Raw genomic sequence first — 18,105 nt, forward strand, 5'->3', positions numbered from 1 at the left:
TTTCAATATGTCCTAAAATCTTGCACAATTCAGGTCAAACTAAGCAGCCTGTAGTTTCCAGGATCACTTCCCCCCCCCCACCCCTTCCTCATTTTCATAACTGTAGGTAGTATATTTGCAGTTCTCCAGCCATCGGATACTATCCCTGCATTTACATATTCATTAAGTATCTTTGCTATTGGGCTTGCAATATCATCCTTTAATATTTTTGGATAAGATTATCTGGGCCATCTGGTCTGGTCCGGTCCTGTGACACTGTAGGGTTTGACCAGTCCTGTAACCACTGCCTGTCCTGCAACTATGGGTGGCTGTTCTATTGTGGCTCAGCCTTAACGCCATCAGCCAGCTACAAGTGTGCTCATCACACCCGAGCTGCCACTGCCCAGTTACTTTTTGCTGGGAGACCCTCCCAATCCTGAATTTCTCTAAGACCAGCTGACAATGTGCTGAGGTTCCCAGAGCTGAGAGTTACTGTGTCACCTCTCGGTCTCAGCCAGTGACAGTTTTGCTACTGCCACACTGTGTGACAACTCCTTGACTTATCAGCTTGTCTACTTTGCCAGCATACCCTTCAGGACTCTGCCAGCCTAAACCTTGCCTTGCAGGTAACAAAATAGTAACCCCCCAACTCCTGAGTTCCCCAGAGATGACTCCCTGCAGTGTTCAGACCTCTAACTGAACACTACAGAAGTTAAGTTCATTGCTCCTTTAAAAAGAGGCAACACACTGCAGCTTACTGATTTAAGATTTGACATACACTCATTTCAATCACAGCACTGAATTGGTTTATAGTAAAACCATCCAACAACAAACAAGATTATACAAAAAAAAAAAAGTCATAGGTGTAAGTGATACCAAGTATAAGAAATAAAAAGATAGAAAGGGTTACTAGCGAACAAAAGTAAAAATATGCTTCTGAGACAAACTTCTTTTCAGCAAGTTACAATCTTTGCCTAAGCAGATTTCTTACCAACACTTAGCTTCCAGAGACTTCGACCTCTTTGGTTGAAGGGCCCAACATTCTGTTATTTCAAGAGCTTCGGTCCCTTGAATCCCCCCGAACAATTCAAACGTCCTTCTGGACCCTTAATACCACTTCAGAGTTCACTGTCCGTTTCAAGAGCCAGAAAGGCTTCCTGCTGTTCTTCCCTTCCCGTTGTGGGCTTTCCATCCCCCTGCTGATTTGTATTTAAACAGAGCTCCCCATTGTCTTGACTGCACACTGCTTAAGTTACATTGGATACAGACAGATAGCTGCCTTCCCTTCTGTCTGGGAGAGAACTTGTTTTCTCCCCCATGTTTGGTCACAAATTTTAAAACAAAGTCAGCAAGTTTCCATAATTCCTCCTACAGTTTTAATGTATAGATTTCACAATTATATCAACCACCTGTTTGATCACAGACTTTCATAAAAAGGCCTTACACAATACATTTATAATACACCAATATCGTATTCAATCAGTTGATTCAATTACTTATCATTTGAGGTTCAGACCCTGTCTTTAGTGACCAGGTTATCTTCCCCACTCATTAGTTTGATGGCTTTGTTTACCTTTTATGGACGCGTACTTTCACTGTCTCTGCCAGATAAAGCAGACTGTGCTTATGCATTACTTGCACAACATTTCAAAAACAATTCCAGAACATACTTAGAAACTTTGTGCGTACCCTGTACATATCACACGAATATAAATCAGTGAGGTAGTTTTCCAATGATCTGTTACATATCCAAAAGGTGTCACGTATCATGACAACAGTGTTAGGTGTAATGAGTATGTCAGGCCTGAAAGAGTTGCTGATACAGAATAGCGAACCACCAATGGGCCTCCCTGTTGCAGGTCCCATTAAGATGACCTAGGATGTAGTAATTTCTACTTCCATATCCTTGTTCCCAATGACCACCCTGACACTGCCACCCAAGCTCCTCACTGCCTCAGTTTCTAAATAAGAATAAGTATTTGTTTAGGTTTCGGGCTATACCTACCTTATCTTTAAATCTCCACCCAGTTCCTGGTGCTTAACAGTCCCACTTCTTTCCTTGTTTTTGTATTTATATGGCTAAGGAACCTTTTTCCTACTGGTTTTAATTTCCTTTGCATGGTGCTGCTGCTTGGCTTTTGGCAGTTTTCACTCCTCTCCCTATACTTCTTGACTGCCAAGAGAAAGCTTCCTTGCTGATCCATCCCTTCTAGGCTTTCTGCCTTCTCATACAGATGAAGAACAAATTGGATGAACAAACATCTCTTCAACTCTTGTCTACATGTGTTTCCTTCCTTTCTTGGGATGCAGGCTCCAGATATTTTAAGTCAAAGTTGCAGAAAATAATTACAACCCTTCTAAACGTTCAGATTTAGAAGTTTTGGTCCAGGAAACTTCCGTAACTCCCCTAAAAAGAATGTTTCCTCTTGAATTCAAGGACCCTAGTCGCAGACATTTTTATTTATCCTTCCATTTAGTTTAGTTTAAATAGAATTAGCTTGTGATCGAGGAAGCAGTAAGTGGGATATCTCAACTTCAGTAAAGCTTTTGATACTGTCTCGCACAACCATCTCATAAAACTAGAGAAGTATGGCCTCAACCAAGGCGACTCCCTGACAAAAAAAGTGATAGCAAATTACTGTACATACTTATAGGAGCACACTCATGGTATTGCCACCCTTATTTCTGCACTGTTGCTGGCAGTGGCGCTCCCTTCAGAGCTGGGTGGCTGCTGTACTTCCCTTCCTCCTCGCACCAGCAATATTTTGTGATCTCCCAATCCCTGTACAAGAGTCTTGTGACCCCCTTTTGGGTTAGGACCCCCAGTTTCAGAAATACTGGTCAAGACCAACCTATTAATTCCTAATTTAAAGCTCTTTTAATCAGTTGTGCCAACCTCCATCCCAGAAGTCTGTTTCCCATGAGAACAGTCCTCTGTCCGAGAGCCCCCCCAGTGGTCAAACATTCCAAACCCCTCCTTCTAGCACCACTGCCTGAGCCATCTGTCGATCATCATCTTGTCTCACTTTTGTTCTCCATGTTTAATCATGACAAGCAGAGTTTGTAATGTTTAAGTTTTATTTTTGGTTATTTATTGGCATAAACGGACAATGAAACTACTTAAGAAGTCAAAGCTTCTACAATGCGTGGCACAAAAATCGGCCTAACAGCAGAATCAGGTTGGGGGAGGGGCGAAGGTGTTTGTTTAAACTCAAAAGCGCACACAGCATACAGAGCACCCTAACATCTCTTCCCATAACACAAAAAAAAAAAAAAAAAAAAAATCAACTCCAATGCTCAGGATCCAATCTCTGACCCCTATCTTCTCAGGGATGACACAGCTGCACATTTTTGGGCACCAGATTCGAAGTAAAAACAAAAAGGCATCCCTGACAGTATTGCCCTGGAGGTTTATCCTTCGCAGTGAATGCCTTGCTGGCCATTCATGATGTTGAGCAAATATCTGCATCTCAGCCTCCAACCCATAAAACTTTCTCCCTTGCACAATATTAGTGAGAGTAACAAACATGGAGCTGTAATTGTATGCCAGTATCATTCTGCAGCATTTAACCTAGTCATAAAATAGTGCCATCCGCCTTTCCAATTGGCGAATACACAGTCCATTATCGTTCTGCAACTACTACGGCAACAGTTGAACAGTTCCTTTCTTCTGTCCAAGTGCCATGTAAATGGCTTCATTAGCTTGGGAAACAAAAATAAGCTCTGTCTCCCAGGATGACCTTAGCAATTTCCACACTATTTATGACCATGGAGAGTCTGCCCCCAGGATCACTGTTATTCATTAAGGTGAACAGGAGTGATTCTAAAAAAAATCCTAGCATCATGGACTTTTCCAGACCACCTTGAATTTGTGTTTGTGAACCTGCTCCGGTGGGTGCAGGGAGAAATTGTCCTCTCTCTATTTAATCAACTCCAACATCTGGTACAGGAATCAAATGATGGGACTGGGACCCATTCTGGAATTCCGTATGTGCAAAGCCATCAATAATCTCCTAAGCATTACCAAGCTTCGTAACCCAGCACAGTACCACCTCCTGCATAGCACACAGCTGCATGAGAAAGGCCCCCCACCCCCAACAGCCAATCTTCCCAAGCCGAATTGGTTAGATACAGACCAGTAACAGTCAGAGGTGGTATACTGCCAGATGGCAATGACAACTCATTTTCTTAACAAGCATGGGATTCCACATGGCTCCATAGCTCCAAGTTCAGCACAGATTTCAAAAAAAATGGTTGCCTTCACCATCCTGAAATTCTGTCACCATTGCTGGTCATCCCAGGTCTGCAAAATACTACCACCAATTGATGCTTTCCCACCAACTGATGCTGGTTTCCCCTATCCCAGAAACAACTCTGTACTGCGTTCCTGGAACAGCTCATGTAGTACCAGTTGCTTAATATCTTTGCTCTTGCTTCCTCTCCCCTCCCTGGCCCCCAATGTTATAGCCACATCAGCTGCTCAGTGGTAGAAAACCAAAGCCACCCAATACTGAGAACTGAACCAAAGTGCAAGAAGCTTCGGTGAATTCACAATTGCCAGTTCTGTGGCACCAAGCATTATTGCATCCATGATGGCCGACAGAATTCAACAAATGCTGCTAACCAAGCCACAATGAGTAATCACAGAACAGAGGGCAAAGAACCATGGGATTTTTGGAGTTTGACCCCAAACTCCCAGAATTCTACTGGCTCGTACTATGTATTCTACAATGCACCATGAAAAAAGTGCCAGAGTGCACACAATTCAGCAATGAAGCAAAGGACCATGGGATAACCACTTGAAATGCCAAAGAGCGTGCACAAATCCCCTATTACATTTACATAATCATGTGCATTGAAACAGGGAACAGTTAGTCCATTTGCATACTATTACTGCAGATTACATATTGTGCACCAACTAGTATGCATCAACTCCGCACAAACTAAAATGCCTGTGTAGATAAGCCTCAAGATGATGTCCTTCGACTGGTATGTTAATACACTGAATTAGAAGTTTGACCTCTGTTCTTTGGTTGCACATATCTTCCATTAGCTTCTGATAGAAGTTTTAGGTGCAGAGGTCTGTATCCTACAACGGTCCAAAGTAACAGCCCATTACGTAAAATAGTTTGCAAAAAGCAAACAAGAGCCAGAGAGAGGCTAGTTATGATGGGTATACTCACTGCTGGGGATGCTCTTTGTGGGGGATATGGAAATCAGCTCACACCTGGATTAGCACCCCCTTCTGTCTCTCTCAACCCACTGCCCCTCTCGCTCTCCAGGTGCTTCCTCTATGACTCAGCCTTGCAGCTAGGTCACTATATTGTCCCCCCTTTCAGGGTATCAAACTCTCACATAACCAGCTGTCTGCATAGCACATTCAACAGTCCTGCACCACTTCCCAGTGACTGGTAGATGTACCTGGGCCCATCCGTTACTCTGGATTCCATCCCAGGGACCCTATACTCAGCAGCCAAGGACTACACAGTCTCAAACCTTGCTGCTCTTTCCCTGAGCTTCTGCCTACTTAATCTTTCACAAACTTTCTTCCTTGCAACTCCCTGATAAAGGAGTTTACCCAGAGGACAGGATCCCACAGCTTTTGCTCCCCCTTGGGTTTATTCCCACCCCCAAGTCTGTGCCGAGAGAGTGACTGCAGACTCTGCCCCTGCAGCCTTTTTCAGTGGCAAACTTCCTGGCTTTACACCTTACCCAGCTTTTTCCCGAGCTGGGCTTCATCAGTAATCACCATCTCCACTAGCATCAGATAAATCCTGACCATCACCTGGGTTGCTGAGCTCCTGACATCGTCCCCTCCTGAATTTGTCATTTTCCATCCCCACCTCATTTATCATATTTCCTATTTTATTCAACAAAAGACAAAAAAAGATAGTGGAATTGTCTTGTCTAAGGCAGGCTATTTGCAACCCTGCTGTAGTAAAGCTGTGACCAGAAAGGGAAGCTAAAAAGTAATGCCTTAAAACAGCCTGCTGTTGGTAGATGTTTTCCAAGTCTTGCAGTGACTGATAAACCCCATGTGCTTTCCCTGTACTTCTCTAACAGCTAGGTCACAAGCAAGAGAGCATCAGAGACAAAAGCGCCACATTTCTAATTTTTGCTGTTGTTCTTATGGGAATTTGTTTTGTCTTAAAAGAAACAGGATTGGATTTATAACAGCTCAAGACTACCTCAAATCAACACAATTCATACAATCTAAAGAGACCATCAAAACAGGGCTTTTCCCTTATTTAAAAAAAAAAAGGCTTTATGCAGTTAAAGGAAGAGGACGATTATTAAAATGAAAGCATTACTTTTAGTTTCAAATGCTTTGTTTTCCTTCTTTTTCTGTGGGCTTAACAAGAGACTGAGAATGTTTTTAGCAGTGATTGTAACAACAGGAATAAGTCAGCAGTACCTATTGGGTTTCTGGGAACTGGGTGGGTGGAAGAAACCCCAGACTACACTTCACTGTTAAAATCTTGTTATCCGTTTAGTGTGTTGTATTAACATATTATCCCTTGAGATACCTGCTTATCACCACAAGATGCATTAGAAACACAGATTAGACCTTGGTCCTTTCAGGATCCAGTGTTCTGCTGATCTCTATTAAAATCAGGCCCACATCCATCTTAGGTTCCTATACTGGTATTAACTGAGGATTCCAAAAGGTACACATGACAACACAGGGGAGCAGGCCAAAAGAGCCATCCCAGGTTCCAGAGTTTTTACAAACCTCAGTGGGTATACTCCATCCAAATGAAATGGAAGGGCTGCAGCTCCTATCATGTCAAAGTCATATGGGTGAGAGGAAAGGCAGACAAATAAATTTCAATCTGTGTATTCTATTAGCATAATAAATCCCAGTTTTCTGCGGGCAGCCATTTCATCTATATAAAATGTTATAAGATTGTTTTAACCCCTTTTCTTACAGCATTATATAAATTCTCCCTTCCATAAAAAGAAAGTGGCGCAATACTGCAGAGCACACCAGTACTCTTGTATTCAAGTCTAGCCTCTAGCAGTCATTTTCCATATAAGCATAATTGTGAACTATGTAATACAAATTAAGTTTATCTAAAAGCATTTAGCTCATTTTCATATACAAGTATGTTTAACTTTATCTGAAGCAGCCAAATGTTTTTCCTTCTTGAGATCTTAATCCAATATCATATCTGCTGCTCTTAGTCAAGCCCAGGACTAGACAGACATGGGGAAGGAGTTACTCTTGGTCTAAAAATTGTATTTTCAGATCATGGTTGAGGCACAGTGATTCAGCAGGATGGAGAGGCTGCTGCTCAGATAAACACTAGTATCTTTCAGGAGATGCAAATTATATCTAGAAGTTTCTAAAACTGAAGTCCAATAATCAAAGTTTGACTTCTCACTAGAAAGAGAGGTAGTCTCCTTTTATAAACATTTTTACATTGCAATTTTTTTTAAAAACCAACTTAAACATTATGTATTTCTCCAATCCTCCAGGTTACGTACCTTAATTGGACCTTTAGAAAGAAAATTAAAAAGAATCTGTCATTAGATTAAATAAAATTTCAATGTAAATCAATTGTATTCTGTGCTCTTGAGGATTAGACAAACATTTCACATGTGCTACAGGTACTACAGAAAGATGAACCTCAAACTGCAGAGATTAATTGGTACTATAGACACACTCAAAATTTCAGAGCTGCAGGGCAAACAGAGTTCTACTGTATTTTAGTGAAAAGGGTACAAGTCATGTTGTTAACTTCAAGAAACAAAATTCTTCTGTCTTTATTACTAACAGGGTTGAAACTTACTTGTCTGGAGTAGTGTAGTCCTAAACTATCAGTTTCCGTTAAAATTAAGCTCTCAGAAAAAAGTCTCTAATATCTATAGCTGTAAATATCACCTTTCAAATTTGACTCAATAAAGTGTTATTTTCCTTAGATTGCAGAGCGCTGGCTTTTGTGTTTACCTGGCTCTTACAATTTCATGTTAAGAGTGAAACAAATAAAAAGAGGTCAATTTCACACTGCTGCAGCAGCTTGTGAATACTCAACAGCCACAAACAGACACTGCAGGCATTCACCTGGTAGGAAGACAACCAGAGGAGGAAATATATCCAGAAGTTAGGCATCTACAATACAGATGTTGCAGTATTGGCATCTAGTAATCAAATGAGACAAGGTGGATCAGGTAACATCTTTTATTGAACGAATTTCTGTTAGTGAAGGAAACAAGCTTTCGAGCTCCACAGAGCTCTTGTTCAGGTACATAAGCTGAAAAGCTTGTCTCTTTGAGCAACAGAAATCAGTCCAATAAATATATCAACTTACTCACCCAGTCTCTCATATCCCAGGAGCAACACAGCTACAAAAAGAAAGCAAGAGAGATTAATCAAGTCTTAAGGACATTTACTAGACATTAATGGACAGTCTCAGTAGAAATGATGAAGTAGGAGCATTCCTCACCATCAAATGCAGGATATAAACCCTTGATGAGAAGCTCCCCTGACAAATGCCAGAGGTGGAAAGGTGCTGAGATTCCTATTAGAATGCTGCTCATGCTTAGGGATCTACTATCAACTTTGGTACAGTAATTGCCTGCAAATGTGAAGGCCCTATTTCTTCTCTCTGCTGGATGAGAGAAAGCATTCATAGTTTTAAGTTTTATAAAACTCTCCCCTCCCCACATGCCCCTAAGTAAACCAATTTCTGCAGGAAGTTAGTATTGCTTGATCATATATTAAAGATACTGAATAAATATTCAGCAACAGAAGGGGACTCAAAATTAAAAGTGCCCATCACAATTTGACTGTCATTTTATCCACTGCAAGTAGGAACAATAGCATCAGGCATGCAAGATAAAAATTTCAGCTCATGTAAGTAGTTTTTGCCTGCAGAGCCCATGCCACATAAATAACTTCTTGTACTTTTAAGTGAAATATAAAAAGTTGGGCTAGCCTCAGACAGACTGATTATGTATTTGTTTTGCTCTTTTTTCCCCCCATGGAGTTATGTTTAGACAGTCTTCTCTCTCAGGTAGCGGCTGTCTGTTATGGCCATGCAGTATCTAGCACAAGGCCCTGGCTTCCATGTACTACCTTACTGATAATAAATTATAGGACTCCTACGGTAGAAGAAACAGCAACAACAAAATATGAAAGAACAATATTTTACATTGTCTGTCATATGTGTTTGCTGCTTAAGAGTGTAGTTTTTCCATTTTATGTGAACACTAAATAGAAGGTCAACACGAGTTTCCAGGGCTAAACAACTGAACTAATTTTATATTAGTTGATATTGGTAACAGGATTTTGTACTGTTTCTATTATTATGTGTATGTTTGGATTGTCTTCAAAACAGTCAGTACAATAAGACCAAAATTGCAAGATCAGTTTGATGGTAATTCTGTGTTTGAGGACAAGATGCTTTTTATCCAATTAAGAAGAAGGAAAAAACTTTTATGACAGAGTTTTCAAGGCAGGTTACAGTTCTAAGAGTCAGTTCCCTTACTAAAAGGGAAACATTTCTCACAGGAGGGGGCTCAGCTGTTTTCTACCATGAAGATTTCACTTAGCTGCCATTGCAAGGTTCATGCCAAGAAGATCAATACGTTTTATTTAAGCTACTATCCATGTTCAATAGTTAAACAACAAAAAGCCATGTAAGTTAAAGTGGAATTATGTTTGGATTAACCACTTAATTTAGTAGCTTATATAACTTTATTTCTCACCTATCTGAAACATACTGACCTTTCACATGACTAACTTTATAGCAGTAGAACCAGTTTTAGTTCTGTCTTTTTACATACATTGTATGGAATGTTTACTTTTTCTACAGAGTAGTTTATAAAGGAAATATTTCACTTGTTAAATTGGAAAAATACACCTTTTTCTCTTCTTCCATTTTAAATGGCCTCTCAGTCAAAACTAGCATTTGATAAAAAATAAGTTTGTAAGATTTAAAGTTACTTGGTTTCAAAATGTTTCCTTCAGTTAGAGACATTGAAGTGTTCAGTTTTCCATTTCTATGTAGCCCTCTCTTCTCTCCAACCTCCCCCAGTTACTTTTAAAAAAATATGTATTGTGCTTTTAGAAACTTGAATTTGTTTCAGACTTCTCTCTATTTTATCTCTGTTCTGTGATAAGTAGCACTGCAGATGTGTTTTCCTAGAAAATAAGAGAAGGGGTAAGGATAGGGATAAACATTCTAATTCATGTCCCGCTCTCCCCCAAGTAGCACACAGTTATCTCACAACATGTCATTCCTATGTAAAAAAACCAATAAAACTTATTTGTATCATGTGTGTTCAAAACATGTGTTTATGCTGATTGGAATAGCCTCTTGGGAGAAAGATGAGGCTTGAATAAGGGTCTAGGAGAGGGGTCGGCAACCTTTCAGAAGTGGTGTGCCAAGTCTTCATTTATTCACGTGAATTTAAGGTTTCGTGTGCCAATAATACATTTTAACCTTTTTAGAAGGTCTTTTTCTATAAGTCTATACTATATAACTAAAGTATTGTTGTATGTAAAGTAAATAAGGTTTCAGAATGTTTAAGAAGCTTAATTTAAAATTAAATTAAAATGCAGAACCCCCTGGACTGGTGGCCAGGACCCAGGCCATGTGAGTGCCACTGAAAATCAGCTTGCATGCTGCCTTCGGCACCCATGCCATAGGTTGCCTACCCTGGTCTAGGAAGAGGGAGAATCCACAGTCATGCAAAGGAAGAGAGAGGGACAGAGAGAATGCAAGGAAAAAGAGAAGTCACACACAAGGAAAGTGTGATTGTTTGAGAAAGAAAAGAAAGGAGGCTCATGGCCAGATTTCTCCAGCCACTGTGTGAGTGTCAGAGAAACAACTGGAAGTAAAGACACATACCGCAGCGAAAGGTGCAGCACACAGAAAAGACCCATAAACAGGGGTGCTGGATCAACACTTAGTGGGGGTGCTGCTGACAGAAACCATGATACTACCTCAAGCAGGGGGTGGGGAAGCACCCCCAGAACCCCTAGTTCCAGCACCACTGCCCACATATGGTGGAAAAGGATAGAGAAATTCAAGGCATAAGAGCAACTGGGGAGCTCACACTTCAGAACCACGGGGCTAGGGGGGTGGCTCAAAACCCAGGAAAACCATTCCCCTAGTACAACAAGGCGGGTTGAGACGCTGTCCCCCCGAGACAGCAGCAGGGGGACTGGGACGGAGGAGAGAGAGGAGACTCTGCCCTCCAGCAAGGACAGTGGGAGCAGGGGACCTACCAGCTGCCCCACTGAGGTGGGGGGAAGGTTACGCTGCGCCTCAGGAGAACGGGGGGGACCACTAGGAAAGGGGGGGCAGGGCAAGAGGTAGAGCTGAGGGGAGGGAGTACCCCCCCCGGGCAGGGAAAGGGGCTCCCCACCCGGCGGGGAGATAGGGTGCCCTGCCCGGCTGAGACACGGCTGCGGGGGGCTAGTACCTTTCTCCTCCTTCCAGAGCTTTTTCCGCTTGTTGCCGGGGTACATGGTGCTGTGGCTGGCGGCGGCTTTGAGCTGCACGTTCCCCAGGCTCACCGGAGATGGGGGGAATCGCTGACCCGGCGGCCGTCCCCTGCGTCCCCCTGCTCGGCTCGCTCCTGCCCTGCGGCTCACAGCGCCTGTCAACTGGGTCACGCCTCGCTCTAACCCGACACCCCCGCAGCGCCCGCCTCCCTCCCCGCAGCCTGTTGGCTCCGGCAGCCGCCGCTCATCAGCCCCCTCCCCGCCGAGCCGCTTACAGCCCCCGGCCTCCAGCGCGGCGGCCGAGGGGAGGGGCCTTAAAGGGACAGGCCGGGGGCAGCGCCGGGCACACGAGTCGGCTCAGGCCACGGTGGGCTCCCTCGCTGCGGGGTGATTCCCTCCTCGTGGGGGAGCAGGGCGGCTCTGAGGCGTCCCTGTCCATCCGAAGGGGATCAGGGTGGGTCCCCTCTCTGTGCATGGGTGGAGGGAAACACCTGGATGGCTCCCTCCCTGAGGGAGCAGTAGGGAGGTGCCTCTTCTTTCCAGGGAAGGCCAAGGGAGATGCCCTCCCTTTACCCAAGCGCCCTTCTTATAGGGGGACTCCCTTGCTGTCCTATAATCCGGGGGCGCTTGACTGCAGGGTGGGGTATCCCCAGAGTAGTCATCCTCCCCAGCCCCGAGGGAGAGGCTTTTTTGCACCGCTGTTTTGTGACTAATCTCTCTTTTCCCCCTCCCCATTTCGGCGGCATATCTCAGCCCTTTCTCCCCCCACCCCAGCCCGCTGCCGTCTGTGCTTAGGTGCGACACGTTGTTCACAGGCGGGAGGCGATCCCGTGTAATAGCCTTCACTGGCCTGTTGCTGCGCCCCCCGGTGTGGCTGTGAGTCGGGGGGATCCTGCCCCTCTTTCACTGCGTCGCGCTCACGTGCCAAGGGCCCGCGTGCAGCTCCTCCCTGCCCCGAGGAGAAGGGCGGGAAGAGGCCACAGCAATTGACACACACGCCCCGAGCCCCACGGGAAGCGGTTCTGGGAGGAGGGGATCCCACCCCAAACACACCGGGGTTACTGACTGCGGCTTCCACCCAAACACCCCACATGCTGCTGCCCGGCTCCTCCCCTCAGCGGGCAAGGGGTGTCCTGTAGGCAGCTCCCTGGCACCAGCGCCGCGCCCGGGAGCCTGCCTGCCTGCCCTCAACCGTTTCGGTTAGACCCCGTGAACTGAAATTTCACTTCCGGGTTGAAGGTCAGGCGGGCCGGGAGGCGGGGATTGGCCGTTAGTGAGGAAACGGTTGCTAAGTAACCGCATCAGGGCCGAGCCTGCGCCGGGGGCGGGCGTGAGTGGATGAGCTCGGCCAACGCTCGGACCTTTGAGGTGGTCGTGGCCGGTAGTGCCTAGAGGTGGGGCCTGTCCCTGCCCTGGATGTGTGGAAGCGGGGACTTGGGGGGAGCCCGTCCCTGCCCTGAAGCTAGGGGCTGAGGCAGGTGTTGGTTGCGGCCCCTGCCCCATGTGGGATTTCTGGGGGAGAGTGACAGCAGCAGGAGCTGCTCTGCGATGAAGGCTCTGAGTGTGGTGCTGCTGCTGGCCCTCCTGGTCTCAGTGCAGAGTAGGTATCTGACATTGCACTACCGCAGCTTTCCACTCCTTAAAGCCGGAGTGAGCAAGCGACTTGATGTAGGAAAACAAGTAAACACTAACAAAATGCATCTGATGAAGTGGGTATTCACCCACGAAAGCTCATGCTCCAAAACGTCTGTTAGTCTATAAGGTGCCACAGGATTCTTTGCTGCTTTTACAGATCCAGACTAATACGGCTACCCCTCTGATACTAACAAAATGATTCATGATTTTCAGTGCCTCACATCTGGGTGCGCAACTTAAGGCATCACTCAAGGGTTTTTTTTCCGGTGGCACCTACTGTTCAGCCCTTGTGAAAAATCAAGTCTGTTCTCTCCACCTTTTGAAAATTTCGAGCTCTGTGTTTGAAAATACACTTTGTGCTTGGTTAACTTTCAGGTTCTTGTGCACTCAAACTATAGTTTCCTACCGTGTGTCATCATTAGCGGTAATTAAAATTTGTGAGATTAGTTTAAGATCATTTCACTGTCATCACTTTAATAATAATGTGATGCCTAACCATCCAAGAATTATGCCAACTTCAGAATTTGTCCCACCAAACCCTTTGCAGCCACTGCAAACAATAGAATGACAGTTGTAAATATAGATGATGATGATGATGATGATAAAGGAACATTATAATCTTATATTACCATGTTACACACAACCCAGCCTAATCTTCTGTTATAGCTGCTTCCCTTTGTGACATTTGACTTCAGTAATCAATATGACATTGGGGGAAAAACGTATAACTATTACCCTGTTTGCGCTGCATTTTGCAGGTCACAAATTAGCTTGAGCAATGTCAAATTTAAATTTTGTGATCACTCAATTGAGATTTTGGTGTTTGGGACAAGAGTAGTTATTTCATTTTTTAAAATAAAATCCTTGCTGTTAGTGTCTGGACACCAGGGACCCAACTTTTAGATTTTAAAATAGATTTTTATCATGATCTAAAACAGAGAATTTTATTTAATTTATAATGCACACTGGACTATAAACTTAACTATATGTGCACACACATAGACGTTCCCCTGCACCATTTGCAACCCAACATTGCAGCATTGTATTAGTTCATGAGACAAAATATCAGTAGAAAGTGTGTAAAGAAAAGTGAAACTTTCTACCTGACTTTCAAAGCTGAGAGAAATGAAAAAACAAAACAACAACCAGCACACTATATAATATTGTAGTAGTTTAAAAAAAAATTTAGTCAGTCAATCCGTTGTGTTGTTATTGTAATAGAGAAATTTATTTTAAAATACTGATTTTAACCCCTAACTCTGAAATAATTTTGAAAAATGTAATTTACCCATAATAAATTGTTTACTTTTTCCATTTCCTAGCTTGGGTGCAGTAGATTAAGTGAAACATACGGTTTGTAGTTACTTTCAGATCAGTTTCACTTTCTAATTCCTGTAGTTAACAGTGCTGCCTGCTTAGGTTACAAACATTGCAAGGAAATATTTAAATATAAACACAGCAAATTTTGTTTTAATTACTTTTATAACAGTAAGGCAAAATAACTCCTCAATCAAAGCTGCATAGATAGACCCCTGCATCCATTCAGAGCCCAACTGACTTCATTTGTACTGTGCTTGGGCATAAAGTTCCACCTTCATTCACAGGTTACCTTCATTGGATCATCACATTGGATGATCAAGGCCAATAATTTTGATCCCACAATGAAATGGGTAAAGGTGGATGCCTGTATAGAGCTCCATAGAAGTCAAGAGGGCTACAGAGGGAGCAGGGGACCACACATGCAGACTCAGTTGCAGGCTCAGGGCCTTAATTAACAAAATAAAATTTATAAATAAAACCTAAATTTTAGGGCAAAAACTATTTGACACTGTCACTTAGATACACATTCTCATTTTTAGTCAAATACATATATTTAGGTCCAATCCCATAACCACTTATGCTTATACATAACTTTACACATTTGAGCAAAATTACTCATTTGCATAAGTGTTTACGTGACTCATAGAATATCAGGGTTGGAAGGGACCTCAGGAGGTCATCTAGTCCAACCCCCTGCTCAAAGCAGGACCAATCCCCCATGATCAGGCTTCTCTATAGTAAAACATTCTAAAAGGTCTAAACAATCTAAAAGGTCATGGACAATTTAGCGAATTTGGACTTTTCCTCTTTTTAAATAATTCATCCACAAATTGTTGAATGTTGTGACAATTTTATTTTCCCATTTACTTTTAAGCTGCAAAAATGCAGAAATAAAATAATGAATCACAAAGAAAATATTTTAATAGTATCAAGTCCTCCTATAAGTTCTTCAAAAATTAGCATTATGAGATACTTAAGTGCAGGATAAAATGAATAATTTGCATGTGTGAAAAAGTGTGCGAAATGTGTCTTTAAAAACTAAAACTTGGACATGTTGAAAAGCAAAGCTTCACAAGATATTGATATTCAGGGAGCAAAGATGTATCAAGTTGCAAAATCTAAATCAAGTTTCTTTGGATACATATAGCAAATTCTGTTTTTTATTATGCTGTGACAGTAACAAATGACTGCATTGTCCTAGTAAAAATACAGTTTATCTTCAATTAAACACGTGTAACAGAAAATAATAATGAGGTCTTAAATGCAGAGAAAAAAATCACATGATCAAGTTAATAACTTAGTGTGCTAATTATGACTTATTTTAGAGGTATAATGAAAAATGGATTCCACCCTTTCCACTCCCTCCCCCCTCAAAAAACCCTCATACTGATTGCCTTTTAATCTCCAGACCACTCTCATTATCGAGTCTTTGTTATAAAAAGTTGCAAAAATGACTGTGGGCCTGCTCCAGAGCTGAAGTCCATGGAAGACTGACCTTCACAGGGCTTTGGATCAAACACTGTAATAGTTCTAGTCAGTGTAAGAGGTTGTTTATTTGGGGGGGGGTGGATATACAATACGTTTGCACTATGTTTAAAACAGGTCATTTGCAATCAAAGCTAAAAGTTGAATCTTTAACTGATAGGTCCTCAATGTCAATCAATTTAGGAATACCCAAATACTAAATATTTGTAGTTTTTAAAAAGTTTTTTGTAAGTTCTAGCTTATGGTGGACAAGCACATCATCGCTTTTCACAAATGCTCCACTTAGGACTTATAGTGCTACATGTCTGAAGTATCCTTGATCTGATCAGACTCACTGATATTTTTTTCTTTAAAAATACTGGTTTGATACAAGATGTTGGGAGGGAGTGTTCACAGGTTACCTTGTCAACCATACAGTAACAAAACAAAACAAGATTTCTCTATGCCAACATAAATTTTAATGCTCAAATTACATTAAGCACACCATATCCAAATTTGCAACTTTTAAAATCCTGTTTGCTATTGCATCTGCATGCAGTCAGTACGTCATGTGTTTTTCAGCTTCTACAGATTTTTTTCCCCCCGAAGAAAAATTACTTTAATGTCTGTGGGATCTAATTGCACAATTTTAGTAATTTTCCTAAAGACTATTTTGCTCATCTTTTTTTTTTTCCTACGTAGGGGCATTTTAAACTAACATTTTCAGTTTCCTTATTTTGTGCATTTGACAATACTTTGCACAAAATTTCCATTTGTTTATATGAAGAAAATTTTATTTTGTTTGTATGAATTTTTCCACCCAGCAGCAGGGAAGAGAAAAATAGTTTGAAAATAGAAAAACATTGGCTATGGGACTCAAGTGTAGTACCTGAAAGTACTTTTAACTCATTTTTATCTAACTAGATTCAAGTTGATGGTTTCATTTTAAATCTGCATTTATAAATAAAAATGTAATCAGCTAGCACCTATCGAAATCTAGATATATATTATTGTTCTCCATGGTTGCTGACTGTCACAGCCTTTTGGGGTGGCCTCTCAAGGGGCCTCAGTTCCATCTGACTGGTGCCCCTTAGTTTGTTCTCAGTGAGGTCCGGGTTTGAAGCCTCACCTTCCTTTCAGCCTGTCCGCTGCTCGCTTCCTAGGCTTGTCATCTCTTCCAGTTGCCTAGATGTTTGGAGGCAGCCTGGTGCAGGGTTTTCAGCACCTTGCTACCCAGGCCTTTCGGCCTCACCTTCCTTCTCTGCACTCTTGCCTTTACAGCAGGCCCTATTTCTTTTATTGGTTGCAGCCTCCACGATTGGAAACTCCAAGCTGCTTGCTTGTAAACAGGATGGACTCTCCTCCCCCCTCTATGTTCAGTATGGGGCTTGGTAGACCCCATTACATATCTTCCTTGCAAGACTGAAGCCGTGCCTTGACTAGCATAGGCCACCTCCCTGGACAGAAAAATTGGTGTTGTGATGCAAATTTCCTGCTCAGTGCTGTATCTGAAAGGTATATGGTTGTAGCAACAAGTACCATCTCATGTCTGGTTTGTTTCTTTCATCACATTCAGCCAACATAAGGGAGTACGATCTGTAACTAGTGTGAACTTGTTTCCTAGGAGGTAGTACCACAGGCTCTAGATTGCCGATTTGGCAGCCAAGCACTCTTTTTCTATCACTGAGTACAATTTCCCACAGGGGAAAGAGTTTCCAGCTGATAAGTGCTCACTAATTATGTGTTCCTCATTTTCTGGATGCCCAACTTGAGACCTGGGTCCTGATTTGCAATGCTGAGCATTCACAGCTGCAACTGAAGTCTGTGAAACTGTGCCTTGAACATGTAAGTGCTATATAATACCAAGTACACTGAAAAATCAGGTCCTAGATGTATTATATTGGGCACCCAAAATTCGTGGAAGCTTTTTATCTTAATCTCTGTGCCACAGCTCCCCATCTGTAAAATGGAGGTAGTACCACCCCCTCACCTCACTGGGGTGTTGTGAAAATAAATTCATTAAAACTTGTGAAGCACTCAGATGCTACAGTGATGAGTATCATACAAAAGCCCATAAGGAAATTAATAATTCTGTTTTCAGAGCAGGGTTTGAATAGCATATAGGAAATAAGGCATGGGTAACACTTTGAATTATGAAAATAAAACAAAATACTGAAAAGCTCATTATTAAGTGAACACCATCTAAATTTGTTAGTCTCTAAGGTGCCACAAGTACTCCTGTTCTTTTTGCT

General features: G+C 42.5%; 2 protein-coding genes across 11 annotated transcripts in view; one reads left to right on the forward strand and one right to left on the reverse strand.

The window, feature by feature from the left end:
- MACROD2 (mono-ADP ribosylhydrolase 2) overlaps nucleotides 1-11,646 on the reverse strand; it is a 1,390,378-nt gene extending 1,378,732 nt beyond the window's left edge. For 2 of the 3 annotated variants that reach the window (XM_075064471.1, XM_075064469.1), the window contains exon 1: nucleotides 11,413-11,646. In XM_075064471.1, the coding sequence (XP_074920572.1) occupies nucleotides 11,413-11,458 (46 nt within the window). In that variant the 5' untranslated portion in view covers nucleotides 11,459-11,646. The remainder of the gene's footprint in view (nucleotides 1-11,412) is intronic. The other variant, XM_075064470.1, reaches the window with a different exon arrangement.
- A 118-nt stretch (nucleotides 11,647-11,764) lies between these two features.
- The window catches only part of SEL1L2 (SEL1L2 adaptor subunit of SYVN1 ubiquitin ligase), a 63,126-nt gene continuing 56,785 nt past the window's right edge, over nucleotides 11,765-18,105 (forward strand). For 7 of the 8 annotated variants that reach the window (XM_075064472.1, XM_032789861.2, XM_075064475.1 and 4 more), the window contains exon 1: nucleotides 12,758-13,034. In XM_075064472.1, the coding sequence (XP_074920573.1) occupies nucleotides 12,983-13,034 (52 nt within the window). In that variant the 5' untranslated portion in view covers nucleotides 12,758-12,982. Of the gene's footprint in view, nucleotides 11,802-12,757; nucleotides 13,035-18,105 lie in introns of those variants that run through there. The other variant, XM_075064480.1, reaches the window with a different exon arrangement.

The sequence above is a fragment of the Chelonoidis abingdonii genome, chromosome 3, assembly GCF_003597395.2.
Source record: "Chelonoidis abingdonii isolate Lonesome George chromosome 3, CheloAbing_2.0, whole genome shotgun sequence".
Taxonomy (NCBI): Eukaryota; Metazoa; Chordata; order Testudines; family Testudinidae; genus Chelonoidis; species Chelonoidis abingdonii.